This window comes from Trematomus bernacchii, unplaced genomic scaffold, assembly GCF_902827165.1.
Source record: "Trematomus bernacchii unplaced genomic scaffold, fTreBer1.1, whole genome shotgun sequence".
Taxonomy (NCBI): domain Eukaryota; kingdom Metazoa; phylum Chordata; class Actinopteri; order Perciformes; family Nototheniidae; genus Trematomus; species Trematomus bernacchii.
The window spans coordinates 1099604-1116679 of record NW_022987784.1 but is presented as its reverse complement, the minus strand read 5'-3'; the positions used below and the strand labels follow the sequence as shown (position 1 = coordinate 1116679).

General features: G+C 40.5%; 2 protein-coding genes across 7 annotated transcripts in view; both read left to right on the top strand.

Annotated features, from left to right (window-relative positions):
- si:dkey-82f1.1 (DENN domain-containing protein 2A) overlaps nucleotides 1-4481 on the top strand; it is a 34821-nt gene extending 30340 nt beyond the window's left edge. Inside the window, exons 15-20 of the mRNA XM_034149481.1 lie at nucleotides 1297-1474; nucleotides 1594-1635; nucleotides 1774-1879; nucleotides 2228-2515; nucleotides 3275-3361; nucleotides 3483-4481. Coding sequence (XP_034005372.1) covers nucleotides 1297-1474; nucleotides 1594-1635; nucleotides 1774-1879; nucleotides 2228-2515; nucleotides 3275-3361; nucleotides 3483-3514 — 733 coding nt within the window. The 3' untranslated portion in view covers nucleotides 3515-4481. The remainder of the gene's footprint in view (nucleotides 1-1296; nucleotides 1475-1593; nucleotides 1636-1773; nucleotides 1880-2227; nucleotides 2516-3274; nucleotides 3362-3482) is intronic.
- Nucleotides 4482-5050: 569 nt separating this feature from the next.
- The window catches only part of LOC117497430 (transcriptional enhancer factor TEF-3-like), a 33202-nt gene continuing 21176 nt past the window's right edge, over nucleotides 5051-17076 (top strand). For 4 of the 6 annotated variants that reach the window (XM_034149410.1, XM_034149407.1, XM_034149408.1 and 1 more), the window contains exons 1-2: nucleotides 6632-6802; nucleotides 14447-14788. In XM_034149410.1, the coding sequence (XP_034005301.1) occupies nucleotides 14782-14788 (7 nt within the window). In that variant the 5' untranslated portion in view covers nucleotides 6632-6802; nucleotides 14447-14781. Of the gene's footprint in view, nucleotides 5458-6631; nucleotides 6803-14446; nucleotides 14789-17076 lie in introns of those variants that run through there. The other 2 variants (XM_034149406.1, XM_034149411.1) reach the window with 2 other exon arrangements.

Here is a 17076-nt window from a genome sequence, read left to right as displayed (position 1 = left end):
CATAATGTTCCAAATTAAGAAACGATGGTAGGAAAGATTTAGTTCCTGGAGGAGTGGGTTAGCACCATCTTGTGGCAGAGACTAGACTTTAGTATTTTAGATTGTTAAAAGATAACACACAGACATTATAAACGGCCTTCAGGGATGTGCTTTTCGCTTTTTCATAGATTTCTGAGGCTTTCTATACTTTTTGACATGTTAAGTACAATGTTGTTGACCAGTGTCTTAAAATCAAAGATGAAGAAATACTCTCTATTTTGTATCACTATTACTCTCTTGACCTGCTATACTTAATATCCACAGCTGACTGCAATAAGTTCCCTACAGTATAGTAAGGTGCTAGATTGTGCCTGCACATTAAACAATACTAAACTATACATTATATGTATGCTACGTTACAATACAGGGGTATGAGATAACATATTACTACTGTACCATGATAAATAAGGATAATATTATAGGGTTAATAGTTCATTCTTGACATTAGAAGCAGAAGTTGACAACAATCTCACAACAAGGTCGTTTTAAAGGTGGGGTAGGTAATTTTGGAGAAACCAGCTCGAGTGCGCTAAAATGTGAAAATACACAGCCGGAAAAAATCTGCCACTTCCTTACAGAGCCCCTCCTCCAACACACACGAACGCGCACGTGACCAATGAGGGCACGAGATAAGTTTGTGCCCCGATGGAAGGCTGACAGGCAGGTAGGCCATCCAGTTATTTTAGCCGGGCCGGGCTAAAATGATTGGTCGTGCTTTTTACAGTACTAAGGCTTCCACAGATGACATTTATTTATAGATTTTTTGTCAAAGCACTTAAGATATTCATTGCTATCGGGATGTTAAGAGCATTCCATGGAATATAACAAAAAGTGTATATCGAGCCGGTTTCTCAAACTTACCTACCCCACCTTTAAGTGGTTATTTTTGCCATACTTTCCTTATCAGATTAATTTGAGTTGCCATGACATTGTAGATATTAACATTTTATTTTGATTACCCTTTAAGGACCTGTCATATATGTTAGCTTAAATACTGCGTCTGACATGCAATAAATGATACATTCAAAAGCTACTGAATAGCTACATTATGGTTTAATGATTTAAAAACTTCCATTATTACATTTTCTGCTGAAAGTCGATATACAGTACTCTTTGTAGTTTAATTCACAGTTTTTTAAAGGCTTGTCTTATGTTCTTTCAAACATAGTTTTTTTGATGCTATACTGTATTATGACAATGATTTGTCGTTGTTGAATAAGCGTTTACCTTTTCCTTTCCCTCTCATTTTCTCCCCAGCACATTGTCTCAGTGTTGCCATGCAGTAGTGGCTCTACTCTACCCCTTCACCTGGCAGCACACGTACATCCCCGTGCTCCCACCCTCCATGTTGGATATTGTCTGCACCCCTACCCCCTTTATAGTCGGCCTCCTCTCCAGCTCCCTGCCTCGACTCAAAGAGCTGCCCATCGAAGAGGTGCGATGATTATTCTTTGTTGGTGAAGTACTGACTGCAGTGCCCTTGATCCTGGGGCTTTCCTCCTCTTAACAATAGCTCCAGGAAATGACTTCACTCTCCCTCTGCTCTTCCCTCAGGTCCTGGTGGTCGACCTCGGGAACAGCCGCTTCCTACGACAGGTAGAAACATAAGGAAAATCTGTCTATTACCACATGGTGTCCTTTTAAACATATGGTGGTTCTACCAGATGTTATGTAAGATATGTTGATTGACTGCAGCATGTTTACTGTGTTAACATCTGTGTCTTCACTTCACAGCTGGATGATGAGGACTCCATTCTTCCCCACAAGCTGCAGGCGGCTCTGGAGCATGTGCTGGACAAGAGGAAGGAGCTGGCCTGCGATAAAGGAGATCTGCCCAATGGTGAATAATGGTGTAAAAGGCACACTAATAACAAGGCTAAGAGACACCGTCTTTTTATGTATGCAGACAACTTATGTATTTCTGAGAGTGTAATGTAATTTGTAAAAAGTGATTTGTATGAGTAGGGGAGTATCTGTGAGTTTCCAGTTAATAGGGACTTTATTTTACTACTTGCTGAGTAAGACGTTTTATTTTAAATGACTTGGCAAAATAGTCTTTGAGTAATTGCTATTGATCAATCTTTGGCAGATACTGGATGTAGTCATCATTCTTTTGTGTACGTCAGTGAATATGTTGTGATTTAATCTTTTCTAATTCATTTATTATCACTCCTTTACCTCCACTCAGACTCCAGCTCGCTCAGCACGGTGGTGTCGGAGGCCTTTGTGCGTTTCTTCGTGGAGATGGTGGGTCACTACTCCCTCTTCATGGGAGGAGGGGAGCGGGATGAAGAGTCTGTCTCCTCCCCAACTTTGCCCAGCCCCTCTTCTTCCCCCTCCTCGTCCTTTCAGCGTGAACAATTTCGCAAAGCGGTCACGTCCAAGAGCTTGAAAAGGTTCCTGGAGGTGTTCATGGAGACCCAGATGTTCACTGGCTTCATCCAGGAGAGGGAGCTGCGCAGGCAGGGCCTCAGAGGTACTGATGTTACATCACCTGCAGTAGTGTTGCAGTACAGGTTATTATAGTGAAAGTATAGATATTTGTTATAAACTCTTACCTATATGTTAATATGAAAAAAAGTTGTATCTGTCTTTTTACTAACTATTCAACTGTGATCAAGTTTCCTTTTTCTAGGTTCAGTTCCTTGAAATTGTATCAATTTAGTTGTAATACGTAGTTTTGTACTGTGTTACATTTCATTTAGCTGACGCTTTTATCCAAAGCGACTTACAATAACCCATTACAGGGACATTCTTCCTGGAGTAACTAAGGACTAAGTGCCTTACTCAAGGGCACACTAGTGGTGGTGTTCCAGGCGGGATTTGAACTCACAACCTTCCGATCTTCAGCCCACCTCACTATCCATTAGACCACCACAATCACATTACATGGTCTTCCTCAGCAAATGTTTTAATGGAACCGTAGATATTTCAACTTTCAATGGAAAAAGAGAATGCACAAAATAAACAAAATGGGGAGCCACACTAGCCACTCCATAACTTGTATTTGATGATGACGACTGTGTGACACTCAAAAGCTCCAGAACAAGTGAGGAAGGAGCAAGGATCTAGTTATAGTTTTGAATGTTCCTTGGTCAACTTGAAATACATTTCCGATCCATCTTAGTTTGTCATTTCATATGTCAACATTTATTGAAAATTAAAATACTTGCATTCGACCTGTATAGATTCTTGACCTGTAATATTCACCTTTTTAATTTATTTTTATTTACAGGTTTATTTGAGGTGAGAGCACAGGAGTATCTCGACTCACTGCCGGGGAGCGAGCAGCGAGGAGTCAACAAGTTCCTCAAGGGTCTAGGTAAGATTGACTCTATAGCTTCAATGTATTGCAACTAGTTAAACAGTTAACATATACAGAGCAACTGATTTTGGCTATGTTTCTGTTAAGTTTAAATCACATCTGTTCTTGTTTTTTTCAGGAAACAAGATGAAGTTCCTTTCAAAGAAATGATGCTTGGAGTGTGGATGTCATGTGTTAAAGTAGAAAAAAGGCAGGAAGAGACAATGCTTTAAAAAAGAAGAAGAAGAAAGTCCCTGGACGTGGAGGATGAGGAGAGGAAGAAGTGTCTATGGGGCAAAACAAAGGAAGACCCTTGAAGTGAACTGGACTCATACATTGTGAACATGAGGAAATGTGGGTAAACTTAGGGTTTACATCCCAGTTTCATTTGTCATTCCATAAGTGTTGTGAAGGGTTTACTCAACGTGGACCAAAACTCCCTTCCAACACCATAAGGCAATGTCTAAGAGTGTCTCTCTAGACCTTTGCCTGGGTTTTCTGTCAATGTCAATCCCTGCAGTGTGTCACTGTTTCGCACAGCAAAGTGTAAATGTTTTTATGAACATTGTTCTCCCTTTCTCGGTCAATAACCCGACCTATAGTATACTGTAAACCTGCATGAGGAAGTGTCACTAAAGGTCCCATTTTGTACATACCTTCCTATACATTCCAAGTATTTTCTATAGAAGTTTTTTTAAATACAATAGTACAACTTCTTCACCAACAGGAGGCTTTTAAGTTAATTTATATTCTTCTTAGATCAACTTAATCTCTTTTTTTAAATGTCCTTCAAATGAGTGCAAGAAAAACTCCTGTAGTTTGTACAGTAATAGGCTTTATTTAACAGAGTCTACTCCAGACTGTTTGTAGACCACTTTGGGTTGTTGGGTAAATGTACCACTGTTTTAAGTAAATTAATTTTTAATGGAAAAGGAATGAGCACCAAAAGGAGGAACATTTAAAGAAGGAAATCAATGTGAATGCATCTCTCACTTGGGTTTGAGTACATGGTTTGAATAGACTTGATGTTGAAGGAAGATGTGTATCTTAGGCCAATCAGAATCAATGTATTTCACTAGGTTTCAAACTTGATTGCAATTAAACTTTTTAAATAAAGTGATTTGAATGTTTTGAATTACACATGTCTTTCTGGATTTGTTTTCCTTGTAGCATACAGTTAAAGTGAGGCCATGTACATTTAGTTGTTGCTGGTGAACCATAGTGCGTTTACTTCTTGAAGCCTACATTTCCCATAATGCAACGCAACAGTATCTCCATGGGTTCGTTCATTGGGCCTTTACGAATTGTAGTCTACAAGACAATAGGCATTTTGACTTGTCATAGTAGGAAAAGGACAGGTAATTGTAAATCAGCTACCATTCATTTCAATATTGACACCTGTGCTTGTAAAGGTCAAAATGTTGTCTGTGAAAGAAATAGTATGTTTTTATAGGAGTAATTGCTACTCCTAAGCCATATAATTAATTATACATTACAGATTGAGTAGTACTCTCTGCCACTAGTAAATTGACTTTGACATGTAAAATCAGTGGTGTTCCTTTATTTATGTGCTCAAAACACTTAAGTCCCTTCAACTCCAGAGGGCGCTGTCCCCATTTCCAATGCCCTCTCTGAAGGGTGGCGAGTAAAATACAACAGAGAAAATTAGAATAAAAAAACAGTTTGAAGGTACAAACATAAACTATATGTTAGCATAAGTACTTTACATCTAATGTCACACAGCTACATCATCACTGGTGCGGCACATTAGCTAATTAGTTAGATTGGAATCAGCTGTGGGTCATGAACGGGTCCTCATTGAATGCAGTACAAATGCACCTGTGTCACGAGGCCCAGCTTTCGATGGGTGAGTATCGTTGGGAAATCAAACACCATGAAGTGTGTGGGGGGAGACTCCAAGCAACCCAGTGAAGAGATGATAGAGAAAAACAAGTCAGAGGATGAAAACAAGCTCTTTTCCGATGCACTAAATTACATCCACTGGAGTAAATTCATCCGTGTTTTAGAAATGGAAGGAGTGTGGCACTGCTGGGAATTTCCATTGAACAAGGAAGTATCTCCATCTGAGCACAACGGCGACTTAACAACAACTGGTAAGTCTTAAAGATGTTTTTGTGTGATAAATATGGTCCACTGTAACGTAGCTGCTGTCTTTTTTTAAACAACGATGATAAGTCGATTCTTAACAATTGTAGAAAAGTGTGTTGTGTCGAAGTGATGTTAGCATGAACCAGCAGCATGTCATACCCACAGTGTCCACTGGAGGTCTCTGTTACCCACATGTACTCATGTGTTGCCTCACCACAGTCTGAAGCTCAGAATCACATCTCAGATCAGCTCTAATGACTTGCACAACACGCCCATGTAAAGAAGCAGTTATATTGCTTTCACCAGCTGGAGAATAAAAGCAAAATGTGTTTGAAAACTGGGACTCCAAAGAGTCACATGGGGAATCTCTTCAAACATTGTAATATAAACTAATTCAATAAAGCATAAACTAAATGATATCTTCTCCTTAACTAAAACACCTGACGAGAGCATTTTCCTGAAGATGGTACTACAATTGTTTTTTCTATATTCAATATAATGTGTTATAGGGCATAAACAAATTAACTTGAGAACATTAAGCCCACCAAAAAGGTTATAAACTGGCATGATCTGCTGGAGAAAGTTGTTATGAATAAAACAAAAAAAAGCATTAAATATTAACTCAAATGATTGCTCATAGGCAACAAATTCTTTAGTCAGATTATCTTGTTCCTTTTTTGTCTTTTTCGATAACAATACCAAAAAAAAGATCCTATACCCTACATCTTTCAAATTGTATTACATTATTATCTGGACAAACTTGGATAGTTGTTCATTTTAAACCTAGATAAAGTTCAATAGACTTAATTCTAACATGAGAGGATAAAAAGGTCAAAGCAAGGCTTATAATTATGTATTGTATACAGTATATAACATCCGGACCACAGTCTTTTGTCACCCATTGCAAGTCATGATAAAGAAGTTGTCTTCTTATTATCCTGTTTGTCCCTCTCATAAAAGCAGTGGCTTTTACAGTCATACTTTATTCTTGATATTTCCTTCGCACTCCCCCCTCTCACAACCCTTTCCTTTCCTTTATGGAGCCCTCCTCCCCTCCTCTCCTCCCCCTCGCCATTACGTGTTGACCGGTCAGACCTCCCTCCCTCACCTCCCCTCCTTCTCTCCCTCCCTTGGTCTTTTCTCTGGCTTTTTCCAGGCTTCATGTCATACCACGGCTAATTCCTGAAATTCCTGCCCTCCTCTCGCTCCAAACAAGCGGCTTCAGGAAGGAGACTAGGCAGCAGAAAACAATCAAAACAATAGAAAAGCATTAGACTGAGTTATTCTTAATAAAAAAAACAAATTATTGTTCTACCTGCCTGAGTATCAGTCCGCTGACAGTCCTCCCAGGTAAGCTCAACAAGTGTTTTCTAATATTCAAAGTGCTGCTCTCATGTTCACATTTAAACCGCGTCTTCTACCGGAGTGTAAACTTTCAGTTTGTAGAATATCTGGGTTGTGAGTATTTCACGCTTTCTCTCTCAATGCTTCTCTCTCACTGTCGGAAATAACATTCCTCAAATATCTGGCATTTCTTCGCCCAAATTCCTGCATTTTTTGGTCTTTAATTCCAGCACTGCAGTGTGTGTGCTGTAACTTCCTGTGCTGCAGCCGGAACTTTTGTTGTGTTTTTGAAGGAATAACGTCACAGAAGTGCAGTCAAACATTAGCGTCTGTCCGGGTGAAGTTTTACATCTGCGAAGCTGGGGAAATTCAACTGTTTATGATTAACTCGCACGTTTAATTCGGAGTGTTTCTCAAGTGTGTGCAGTGTTACCGTTATTGTTACGTTTTATATTTGATGTCATGATTTATTTGTCTTTTTCGATAATTAGAATAACTGTGTTTTAAAGACTTGCGATTTTATGATTGTAGAAAAAACGTAATATGTTGCTTGAGTAAAAAGTAATCAGAGCACAATATGAAAATATTTTGTCAAATGTACTGGATTAGAAAATTGAAGTAATACCAGCAAAATTGACTTAAAGTTTAAAAGTAGGCTACTCAGCCTGCTGGTAAATGGTCTGTCAGAATTGTTATTACATTAGGCACATCATTTCATTATTGTTAACATGTTGTGGTTGATAATAGCTGTTTTATATGATTTAATCTTTTACATTATTTTAAATCACACTAAATAACTTCAGCTGTCGGATGGATACAATTTGCAGTAAAAAGTTCCCTTGTTAATATATACAGCGGTGTAGAAGTGTACAGAATCAGGACAGAAGTGGAGGACGCAAGAAATGAAAATGGACAAGCAAAGTATAAGTTCTGATGAATTCTACTTCACTTAAAGTAAAGCCTTTGTCATCAGCAAAATAAAGCTTATAAAAGGTCCTTTTCCAAAACATTATACTGTTATCCTGAATGTGTCCTTTGATTATTAGTTTCATTCATTATTTAGTATTAAGATATTGTTGATTTGAACTGGAGCTCATTTGAAGTCACTGGTATCAGTACTTGAGTATTTTCATTTAACAACATTTTAGAGAGAAAATCCCCTACATTTGACAGCAGATTCGTATTTTACATGAGGAACGTGACCACCTTCAAAAACATGATTAGAAATGAGCTGCCTCAACCAAGGCACAGCTTTCACTGTTCAGCAACAATATTAAGTAATTGTAATATTATATATATAAGATTTAATATAACACTGACTGGGGTCATTCAGCTGCATAATGGGAACATTTACTGCTTTCACTTCAGCAAGGTTCGGGATTATTCGGTAACTGTAATATCTCTCGTGTTTCTGCTACTTTAGTAAAAACACTCAACTGGAATTAAGACATACTGTAAGTGGTGCTATGAGGTGTTTCTTCATTTAAGTCATACCGTTTTATCAAAAAGAAAGATATCAAAAGTTAACTTAAGATAAATGTATGAATTATTTTATATGCTGGTAATCCACAATTAAATAAACTTAAATTGTTGATCTATGATTTAGGCATATGTTGTACATGTGCAGCATTTCACAGGCTGTTTTTTTTATAATTTGCAGAGTAACCTGATAATTCTGTTTTGTGAAATACCCCAAGAACAGCTCATAAATTGGAGAAAATAATTCAAATAATTCAAATGTACTATTTTTAACAATTACTGAGTGAAGAGTCTATAACATGTCAGAAAATAGAGAACACCCACCCATTACTAGTCCCCAAAGCCAATGTGATTTATTTAAAAATTGAAAATCATAGGTTTGTGAAACCAACTGTCTAAAATCCTTATATATTCAGATTACTATCACAGAGGTGAGGAACACCAGCAAACATTTGAGGAGCAGAAACCAGTGGGATTTTCAGAATATTGCTTGACATTACTGTTAAAGATTACTTGTGAGATCAAAATGATACTCAACTTTACAAAATTCATTTATCTATTGTGTAAATACTGCGTGTGCTCGCCATGCTTTGTTGTACTTCTCTGTAGCATTTCAGAGCTGAAAAGGCAGTGTGTGAGTGAATATCTTCTGTCAGGGTTCCATATGACTAACACAGGGCCTGCCAGGATGTGTGCGTGTGTGTTATGGTGTCCCGCAGGGCAGCTGAGGAGTGTGTTTTCCAGAGGGGCAACAGGTGGATTGGAGCATGGTGACAGCGTGACAAGGGGGTGGGGGGCGGGGGGTCAGAAACACACCTGTCGAAGCCTCCTCTGAAGTGTCTGACAGCCAGAGGAGTTTGTGTTTTTTCAAGGCCTTGGCCCTTTTTATTTTTCAGTGCGTTGGGTTCACTATTGTCTCAGATGAGTTATATCGTAACGTGAACTCTCATATCGTATGCACTGCAGTAGCATTTGTGTGTGTGTGGGTGGCTGCGACTGGGCCTAGAGGTGTGTATTTGTGTGGGTGAATGAGTGGGACAAGTAAAGGAGGGAGGTACAAAAAAAGGTATGAAAAGGTGTGTGTGAGCAAGCATTTGTTGTGTTTCAACCTTGTGTATGTTTGTGTGTGGAGTTGCCCTGAGACAGGTCCACAGTGCAGGGTTTTTTTTCTGCTGTGCTCATCCCACATAGTGATCATTCCTCCTCCGCTCGCACGAGAGAAACGCATAATGCCTCAGATATGAGCCTTGTAGAACAAAGACTTTCTGCACCCCCCCCCCCCCCTTCTCCCCTCCTTTTTCTACCAACAGTGCTCCTCACCCACAGCTCTGTGCAGTGTGTGTGAGACTTTGTTGTCCATTGATTCCAGCCAGTCTGCTGGATCTCTCTGTTGGATTATCTGCTCCTGATCTGATGGACCCTCAGTCCTCTGTGACTCCAACTCTTTGGTCAATGACAACAAGAGAGGACGGTGTCAACACTCACCTGGTCCGTTAGATAAGGATATGCAACTTTGAGACGTGTCAAATATAGAAAATTGCAGCTTGCGTATAATTGTCAGAGGCTGCTTCTTTTTTCTTTCTTTTTTTAAATCCCCCTTCCTCCATTAAAACATTCACAGATTTTGGTTCCACCCGCTTTGGGGTTCCAGAAATGAGCTGTTGGCACAATATTGTCATATGAATTTTTTATGGCAATATTCTGGTTAAACCTACTGTATACAGATCCAGATGGCATAGAGTGACATTAGCAATCATTTAAAGTTCGTTTTTGCCACCTGGCAAATGTCAGTAAAAATGTTTCTCTTTTTTTCGCGACATTTTATATCAACAAAATGAATCAGAGGAAAGCAGTCTTTGGAAAGCCTTTTATTTTGCCATTTCTGCTTGAAATATGACAAATTATTAAATCGACTATCACAACATTTACAGATTATTTAGGTAGTCAACTAATGCGTACTTCGTCTCTTTTGTTGGGCACTGAGCAGGTAGTGAACTGAGGCTTCTTCGGACTTTGTAGTGTGGTTTTTCTAAATAGTGTGTGCACGTGTGTTTTATGGAGGCGTTTCCTGCATTTTAACATGAAGATGAATCTGAAATAATTACGCTGGTGTGTGTGTGTGTGTGTGTGCGTGCGGAGCTTGGAGACTCACACTCGTGCAGCCCAGTGGGACTAAGTGCCAGAGAACATGTGCTCTCAGCAGAAATCCAACAAAACAACAGTGTTTGTCTCCGCCGGCTTCACTGCGACTTTCCATCCCATAGCCTGATCCTCAGACTGTTTCCTGCCTTTACATTCCCCACCTGATTAGTGGAGATTGTGACCAGTTGAGAACACACAAACCAACACTTATGAAATACACACATACTGTAAATGCAGGCCCAGACATAAATGCAGTGTATACGTATTATACTGGAGTTTTTGAGCTCTGCAGACAAACAAAAACCCTCCCGATTATTTGTTTTGAATGATCTTAAATATTGACATGCACAGCCATACACTTACCTTTGCTCTACTTCTTATTGATTGCTGATAATGATTAAATACCAAAAAGACAGTTTATATCAGTGCTATCACATCTTTGAAGATATATTCGGTCACTTGAGCTATTTGCAAACATCACAATGCTAAAAGTCTCTCTGCAACAATGCTTACACACCATGGTTGGTTTAATGTCCACTGTGTTAGTTAAGAATATTAGAGAGTAAAGATATGTCTAATGGGAAAGCTTTGAAGAGATTTGGTAACATTCTGACCTGATGATGGTGCTACATGAAAGGTCAGCTGGGGAGTACAACCATTATCCTGAGGGGACATAAATGTGTTTGGGTCAACCACATTTCATGCAATAGTCATTGAGACCCCACAACTTTAAATGTCACCATGCCTGTGGCACTATAGTTACAGATGAGACACAATCACCAAATGTACGAGGACACGTTGACTGGGGACCATTAATGTCAGTAAAAATGTAATGGATATCCATTGAGTTTTCTTTAGTTTAGACCAAAGAGCTGGACATTGACATCCATAGAGCCTTAAATACCAACAAATATCAAATGCACTGAGCGTCTTTGGGTAGCTAACCTAGATACCTGGAAGACACTGGTCGAGGGCAAAGGTGAACTGAGGCTCAGCGACCTGCAGCGTCATGTGGTCATGTGCCTCTGTGTTGGTGTGTTTTTCAGGTTGAGGCTTTATTGTTTGTTGGCTAATTGTGTGAGATGTCTTTCAGTGTTGCAAATGATGCTTGGATTCTTTCAGTGAGTGTATTTAAGCCTCTTTTTTTACCTCATCATTTAATGCCATGAGTGTGTGTCTGTTGGTCAGTGTGTGTGTCTGCAGTTGTGTTGAAAGGGCAGTTGTGGGGGGTTACGTGGCCCCCTGACCGCAGCACCAGCTGGGGGATTATCCTGTTGAGCGGATCCAGGGAAGAGGGGCCTGGCTGGGGGTGGCTGAGTGGAGGGAGAAGGGGGCAATGGGGGAGAAGTTGAAGGGGGGGGGGGGGGGGGGGGTTAAAGGCATGGCTTAGGTTAATTAACCTCCTGGGCACTTTGATGAGGGCACAGAGCAGCTCACTAATAGTTTACGGCCTGCACACATCTCACAGTGACCTACAGTGGCCCTGAGCCGGAGGTGCAGTTCCTTCAAATTCATTAATGAAAAAATAAAAAGTGTAAAAGTTGAGTTCATGTTTTGGGATTTTACAAAGTTGTGGTTTTAATGCCATTGGCTCCCTGTCAAGTAGCCGGTCGGCTCGTGATCAAGATTAGGGCTTATTGTATTGTGCAACAGAAAGATTAGCTACTTTTAGTTGGTGGGATTTATTTCAGAAAAATTGCATTTACTTTTATTTAGGATAAGAGTAATGAATTGCACAATCGCACATTTAATATAAAAGGAAAAACTGTGATTTCTTGAATTTGATATATCTATTATATTATAGATATATTCTTAGGTTTTCTTTATGTATTTGTTGATTTTGATATATTTCTTAATGGCAAATGTCTGCGTTTACAACAAAAGTAAATATGTACAGCAACATTTCAGATCGCTAAACGCTTTTTGGTTTTATGTCTCATTATCTGAGCTGACAATTTGCTCTGATAAGTTAATTTTTTAACAAGCTGTAAAAGCAATCGGTTACTAAAAACCTCACAGCCTCGCATCAGAAGACCTGTTAACTAGTTGATTATAAACTATGTCACACCCACTTCAGTGTGGTCCTGATATATCTCCAGTCAGACTTTCTTCTAGGGTCACATTAAGTTCAAAGCAACAGATGTTAATTGACTAGTGGGATAGTCTAAAGGAGGGTCCTCAAGCTGAAAATGTCCATACTTTTAGGTGAAGTTTTCAAATGTACAGTCTTGTCCAACCAATGGACAACACCCCAGAGATATGCAACTGTCAAGCGACTTATCAATTTAAGTATAATTGTTGAGAGACTGAGAAAACGACATATTACTTAATATTATTGTCAAAAACAATATCTATCATGTTTATCTATTGAGACTAAATGTAGCTTTGAGTTTGTCCAGTCTGCTCTCTAAGTTTCTGTTGGTGTTATATTTCTGTGGACATGAGTTTCATTTATCACCGTGTGCTTTTACGTCTACATCTGCAAATAAGTGTTTGTGAAAGACAGGGAGAAATACATGTGGGGGGGGGGACGGCTGACTGACCGGACGCTTTGCAGGAAGTGGTGGGAACATCAGGGACTCAGAGGAAGAGCGAAGGAGGGGGGGCAGCAGGCAGCAGCCAGCAGCCAGGCTGAAGAGTCTTACTCACTCCATACAGCACACTGACTCATTAGATCACTACGAGCTTCTCAGCTGGAGCCTCACAATTGTCGCTCCCTGTACTGCCTTCACACGTACCACACACACTCATGTTTGGGAGTGTAACTGAGGTAATCGTCCCTGTTTCTTTCTTTGTGTTGCCCTAAATGGACATGGAGGTCTCTTAGTTTCACAGTGGCAGGAAAATGACAAACACAAGGCCCTGTTTGCATTGACGCAGGAGTTCTTTTTACTTTACCTTGTCCTACCATCTGTGCCCGTTTCCACGTCTCTCCTGCACGTCCACCGAGAGGAAGTGGTGGAGTCGACGTCTGTCTCATACTCTCCACCCGATGTGTGTGCACATCCTAAACAAATTGGCGTGGAGAGAAAACAGGAAATCAAACTGTTGGAAGACAGTCTGTGGATATAACTGCGTTTTCTTTCTGTCATTAACGGCCAATGGAATCTCAAGTTAAACCTTTTAATGAATGAGCTGGTTATTGTTTTACTCCCACACCCAAAACAATGCACAAGCACATTAATTACAATCTCAGCTGAAGATCTCCAAGTTTAATAATACAGTCAGCCGCAGTATACTGATGAAGAAATGGGCATCCTAAAAAGCCTCCTGGCCTTAATGTCCTGGTATGATCCTCTGCAGCTCAAAGTGTGTGTGAGGATGGTGATCCCTCTTTTGTCTCCTCATCTTCTGACTTCAGGACTCATGTGTCCCCCTCCTGCTTTAGTCCCGACACTAGGTGCCACATTATTTGTTTTTAATTATGTGAGCAGCCTTTTTCCTAATCAGGATGAACTGCTGTGTGGCTGATTGATCTTGTACTGTTTCATATGACTGCCTTCATGTAGCAGCTTGGTTGTCACCTGCTCTTACTATATTAAAGTACTTTATGATGTCCTTGCAAGGCTTTATTGTTTAAGTAAAAGATGGTCTGCAAATGTTGGTTGCCTTGAGTTTATTTGCTGTATCACCACTGGAGAATCTCCTCAGTATAGCCCACCGTCTCTAAGGCAGTGCTTTGCTGTTGGTTGCACAAAACATAGCATTTGAAGAAATGTACTTGGTTTCATTTAGAGAAATTCTCTGATTGATCAAACAAATGTGGAGATGAGTTGAAAGTGTTGCAGCCATATTAATTAGCCATTTAAAGGCTAAGGTTTTTTTGTATTCTTTATCTGGTTACTCTTGCTTTGTGAAAGTGTTCATGTTGGTCAATATGTCAGACCAGTAGAAAGAGTAAATTAGAACTACTTGAGAAGCCTACAATGTTGAAGAGTCACCTGTGAAACCCTTGCCTGACTAATTTGAAAAGGAAAATGATTTACACAACACCATGTTAAATTCATCTTCCTTTCCTTTGTTTCCCAGGACTGCCCTGCCAAAAGTAGACCGTCATCTCCTCTGTGGATTTCATACAAGCCGTGAGCACTGGTCTCTCCCTTTCTGCCGTCATCTCCCCCGACCCAGACCCTCCATCCCCTGCTCCTTGGTCCCCTTCCCGTCGTCCCACCACGTCTGCGGAGTGGGTGCCCGCTCCCTCCCCCAGGGGTGGGAGTGAGGAGCTGGGAGACGGACTAGACAAACCCCTGGAGAATGATGCGGAGGGCGTGTGGAGCCCCGACATCGAGCAGAGCTTCCAGGAGGCCCTGGCCCTCTACCCCCCCTGTGGCCGAAGGAAGATCATCCTCTCGGACGAGGGCAAGATGTACGGTACGCCCATCTCTATCCTCCTACTATCATGTTCCTTTCCTTCTCTAATGCCATGAAAAAAAACATGATACTTCTTTCTGCTCAAAAGACATTTTAGCACTTAGACATTACTTGGGATATATTGGTCTTCTTGACATTGAGACTCGTCTCAGGACAGCAGTCAACACTTGAAATCTGCAAAACAATAAGCATGAAGGAATCTCTGTATCAGATGTGCCTCAATAGACAAAACAACTCTCATTGGAATGACAAGATCTTACACTAGATCAGCTCAGCAATATTGTTTTGATTAGTTAGCCTGCACACACTGCAATCTATAATTGTGAAACATTGTGGTAAAATCCAGTTATTGCACCGACCAAACTAACTCGCTCCATAAATAATAATAATAAAAGTGAAAGCTACATTTCCAAAATGAAAGAAGCTATTGTAACTTTACTATCTACATTGCAACAGTTACTTTGATGTAACCTCCTCTGATGGAGTGAAAACGGTTCCACTGTAGAGAATGGTCTGCAGACAGAAGAGAGACCACAGTCACGCTGTAGTGAGGGCGTGTTGATAAGGTGCAGCGAGGGTAAAAGGTCCTCACTTTAACTGTGACCTCCAGGTCTCATCATTCGAGTTTTCGACAAATATTTCTCAAACTTGTGGTATTAACACATTATCTCTTATACAATGTTTTCTTTGATAAACTTGATTTGCTTGAGAATAACACGTTTGGCTAAAAAACAATGATCATACTAAACAAGGGGAAAAATAACCACTCCTGCTAGTTTTAAAGATGTGGATGATCAGTCAAGATTCTACTGAAATGTTAATAAGTCAATATTATGATGGGGTAACATGTATTGTTCTGATAGACTTATGAGAAAACAAAGGCTTAGGCTGATAACTTAGACATGTGCTGTGGTATGGGCAGAAGAGCATCACAGCACACACTCAGAGCCATTCATCACCACCCCTGTGTTTATGCTTCACATCACTGCTGTTTCCTGCACAGCTGTCAGCTACACTTGGTCCCATAGTGGACTGTGGCATTATCTGAATCACACACTCTTAGCAGTCATTCTTATACACATACGTGCACAATGTGCTTCTCATGAAGATTTCCGTCTCAGAAGCTATGATATCAAGCTGCGAAGGAAAACGATACACTGACATGTTCACAAAAAATGTCTTCAATTAAAAAAAGCAAGGCCGCATTTCTGTCCATTCCCTTAAGATCTGCTTTTAATTTGTATTTGTCTGTCGCCTCAACATACATTCTGGCAAGCCCGATGTCCCATTGTATTTCTGGCAGTGATAGTGGAGAGTGCTTTGCAGTATTCCTAAGACCAAAATTAGCCCACATCAAACATGTTCAGAGGAACGGGGTTAATTCTCACTTCCCAGTTGTGATTAAATGGCTTGGATGCTAACTTTGTGTTGTTGCCTCAAGTCATCTACCAGATATTTTGCTGGGATTTTCCACACTAACTCTATCTAGGTATCACACTGTAAATGCTGTTTGATTCTTTATTTGTGCCCTTATTTTTTTTTTTATTCCTTAAATAGTAATGGTTTGGAGTCTTAAAATAATGTAACTGCGGGTCGTTTCTTATTGAATCTTTGGGTAATGTCATTGTCAAACAGGTGTTGGGAAGGTAAAGTGACATTCCTCCACAATATCTTGCTGAAAGATGTTTGGTAGCAGATGGCTCGTCTATCGTGTGTCAGTCTGACTGTTAGATAGTGGATCTGGTTGGTGGAAAACAGGCGGACAGAGGTAGTGGTGCTGTCAGACAGCCTCTGTCATCACCTTGTTCTGTATCCATGCCAGACAGCTCCTTTAACTGTTGGCTTTGCCTTGCCTAGCTTAGCCACCTATTGAGGTCACGGCCATCCTCTGATCAACACTTAAACCCTTATAAAGCCTGTAATAATAGTTGGAGGGGGGCAGGTGGCTTATTCTGTGTAACAGGGAGCTGGATGTGTAAAAGGTGGTGATGGTGGTGGTTTTTTGGCAGAGCAGGCACTGAGGTGCCCCTTCCTCCCTGCGGGGGTCAGGGGCAGGTGATGCGCGCCAGGGAGCGCGTTGGCACGCCAGGAATGGCATGTGTGCTTGGGAGCCCGGGGGTTCAAGGCAGCTCGGCTGTAACCTTAAACCAGAATAGACGTTTACCCTTTGAGCGCCTGGAGGGGAGGAGGATGGGTGGACAAATAAACACCAAGGTGGGCAATGGTGTCTTGCATGGCCTCGGGCTCAGCAGAACTCTCACACCTGTCCCCAGTGTGTGTTTATGTGT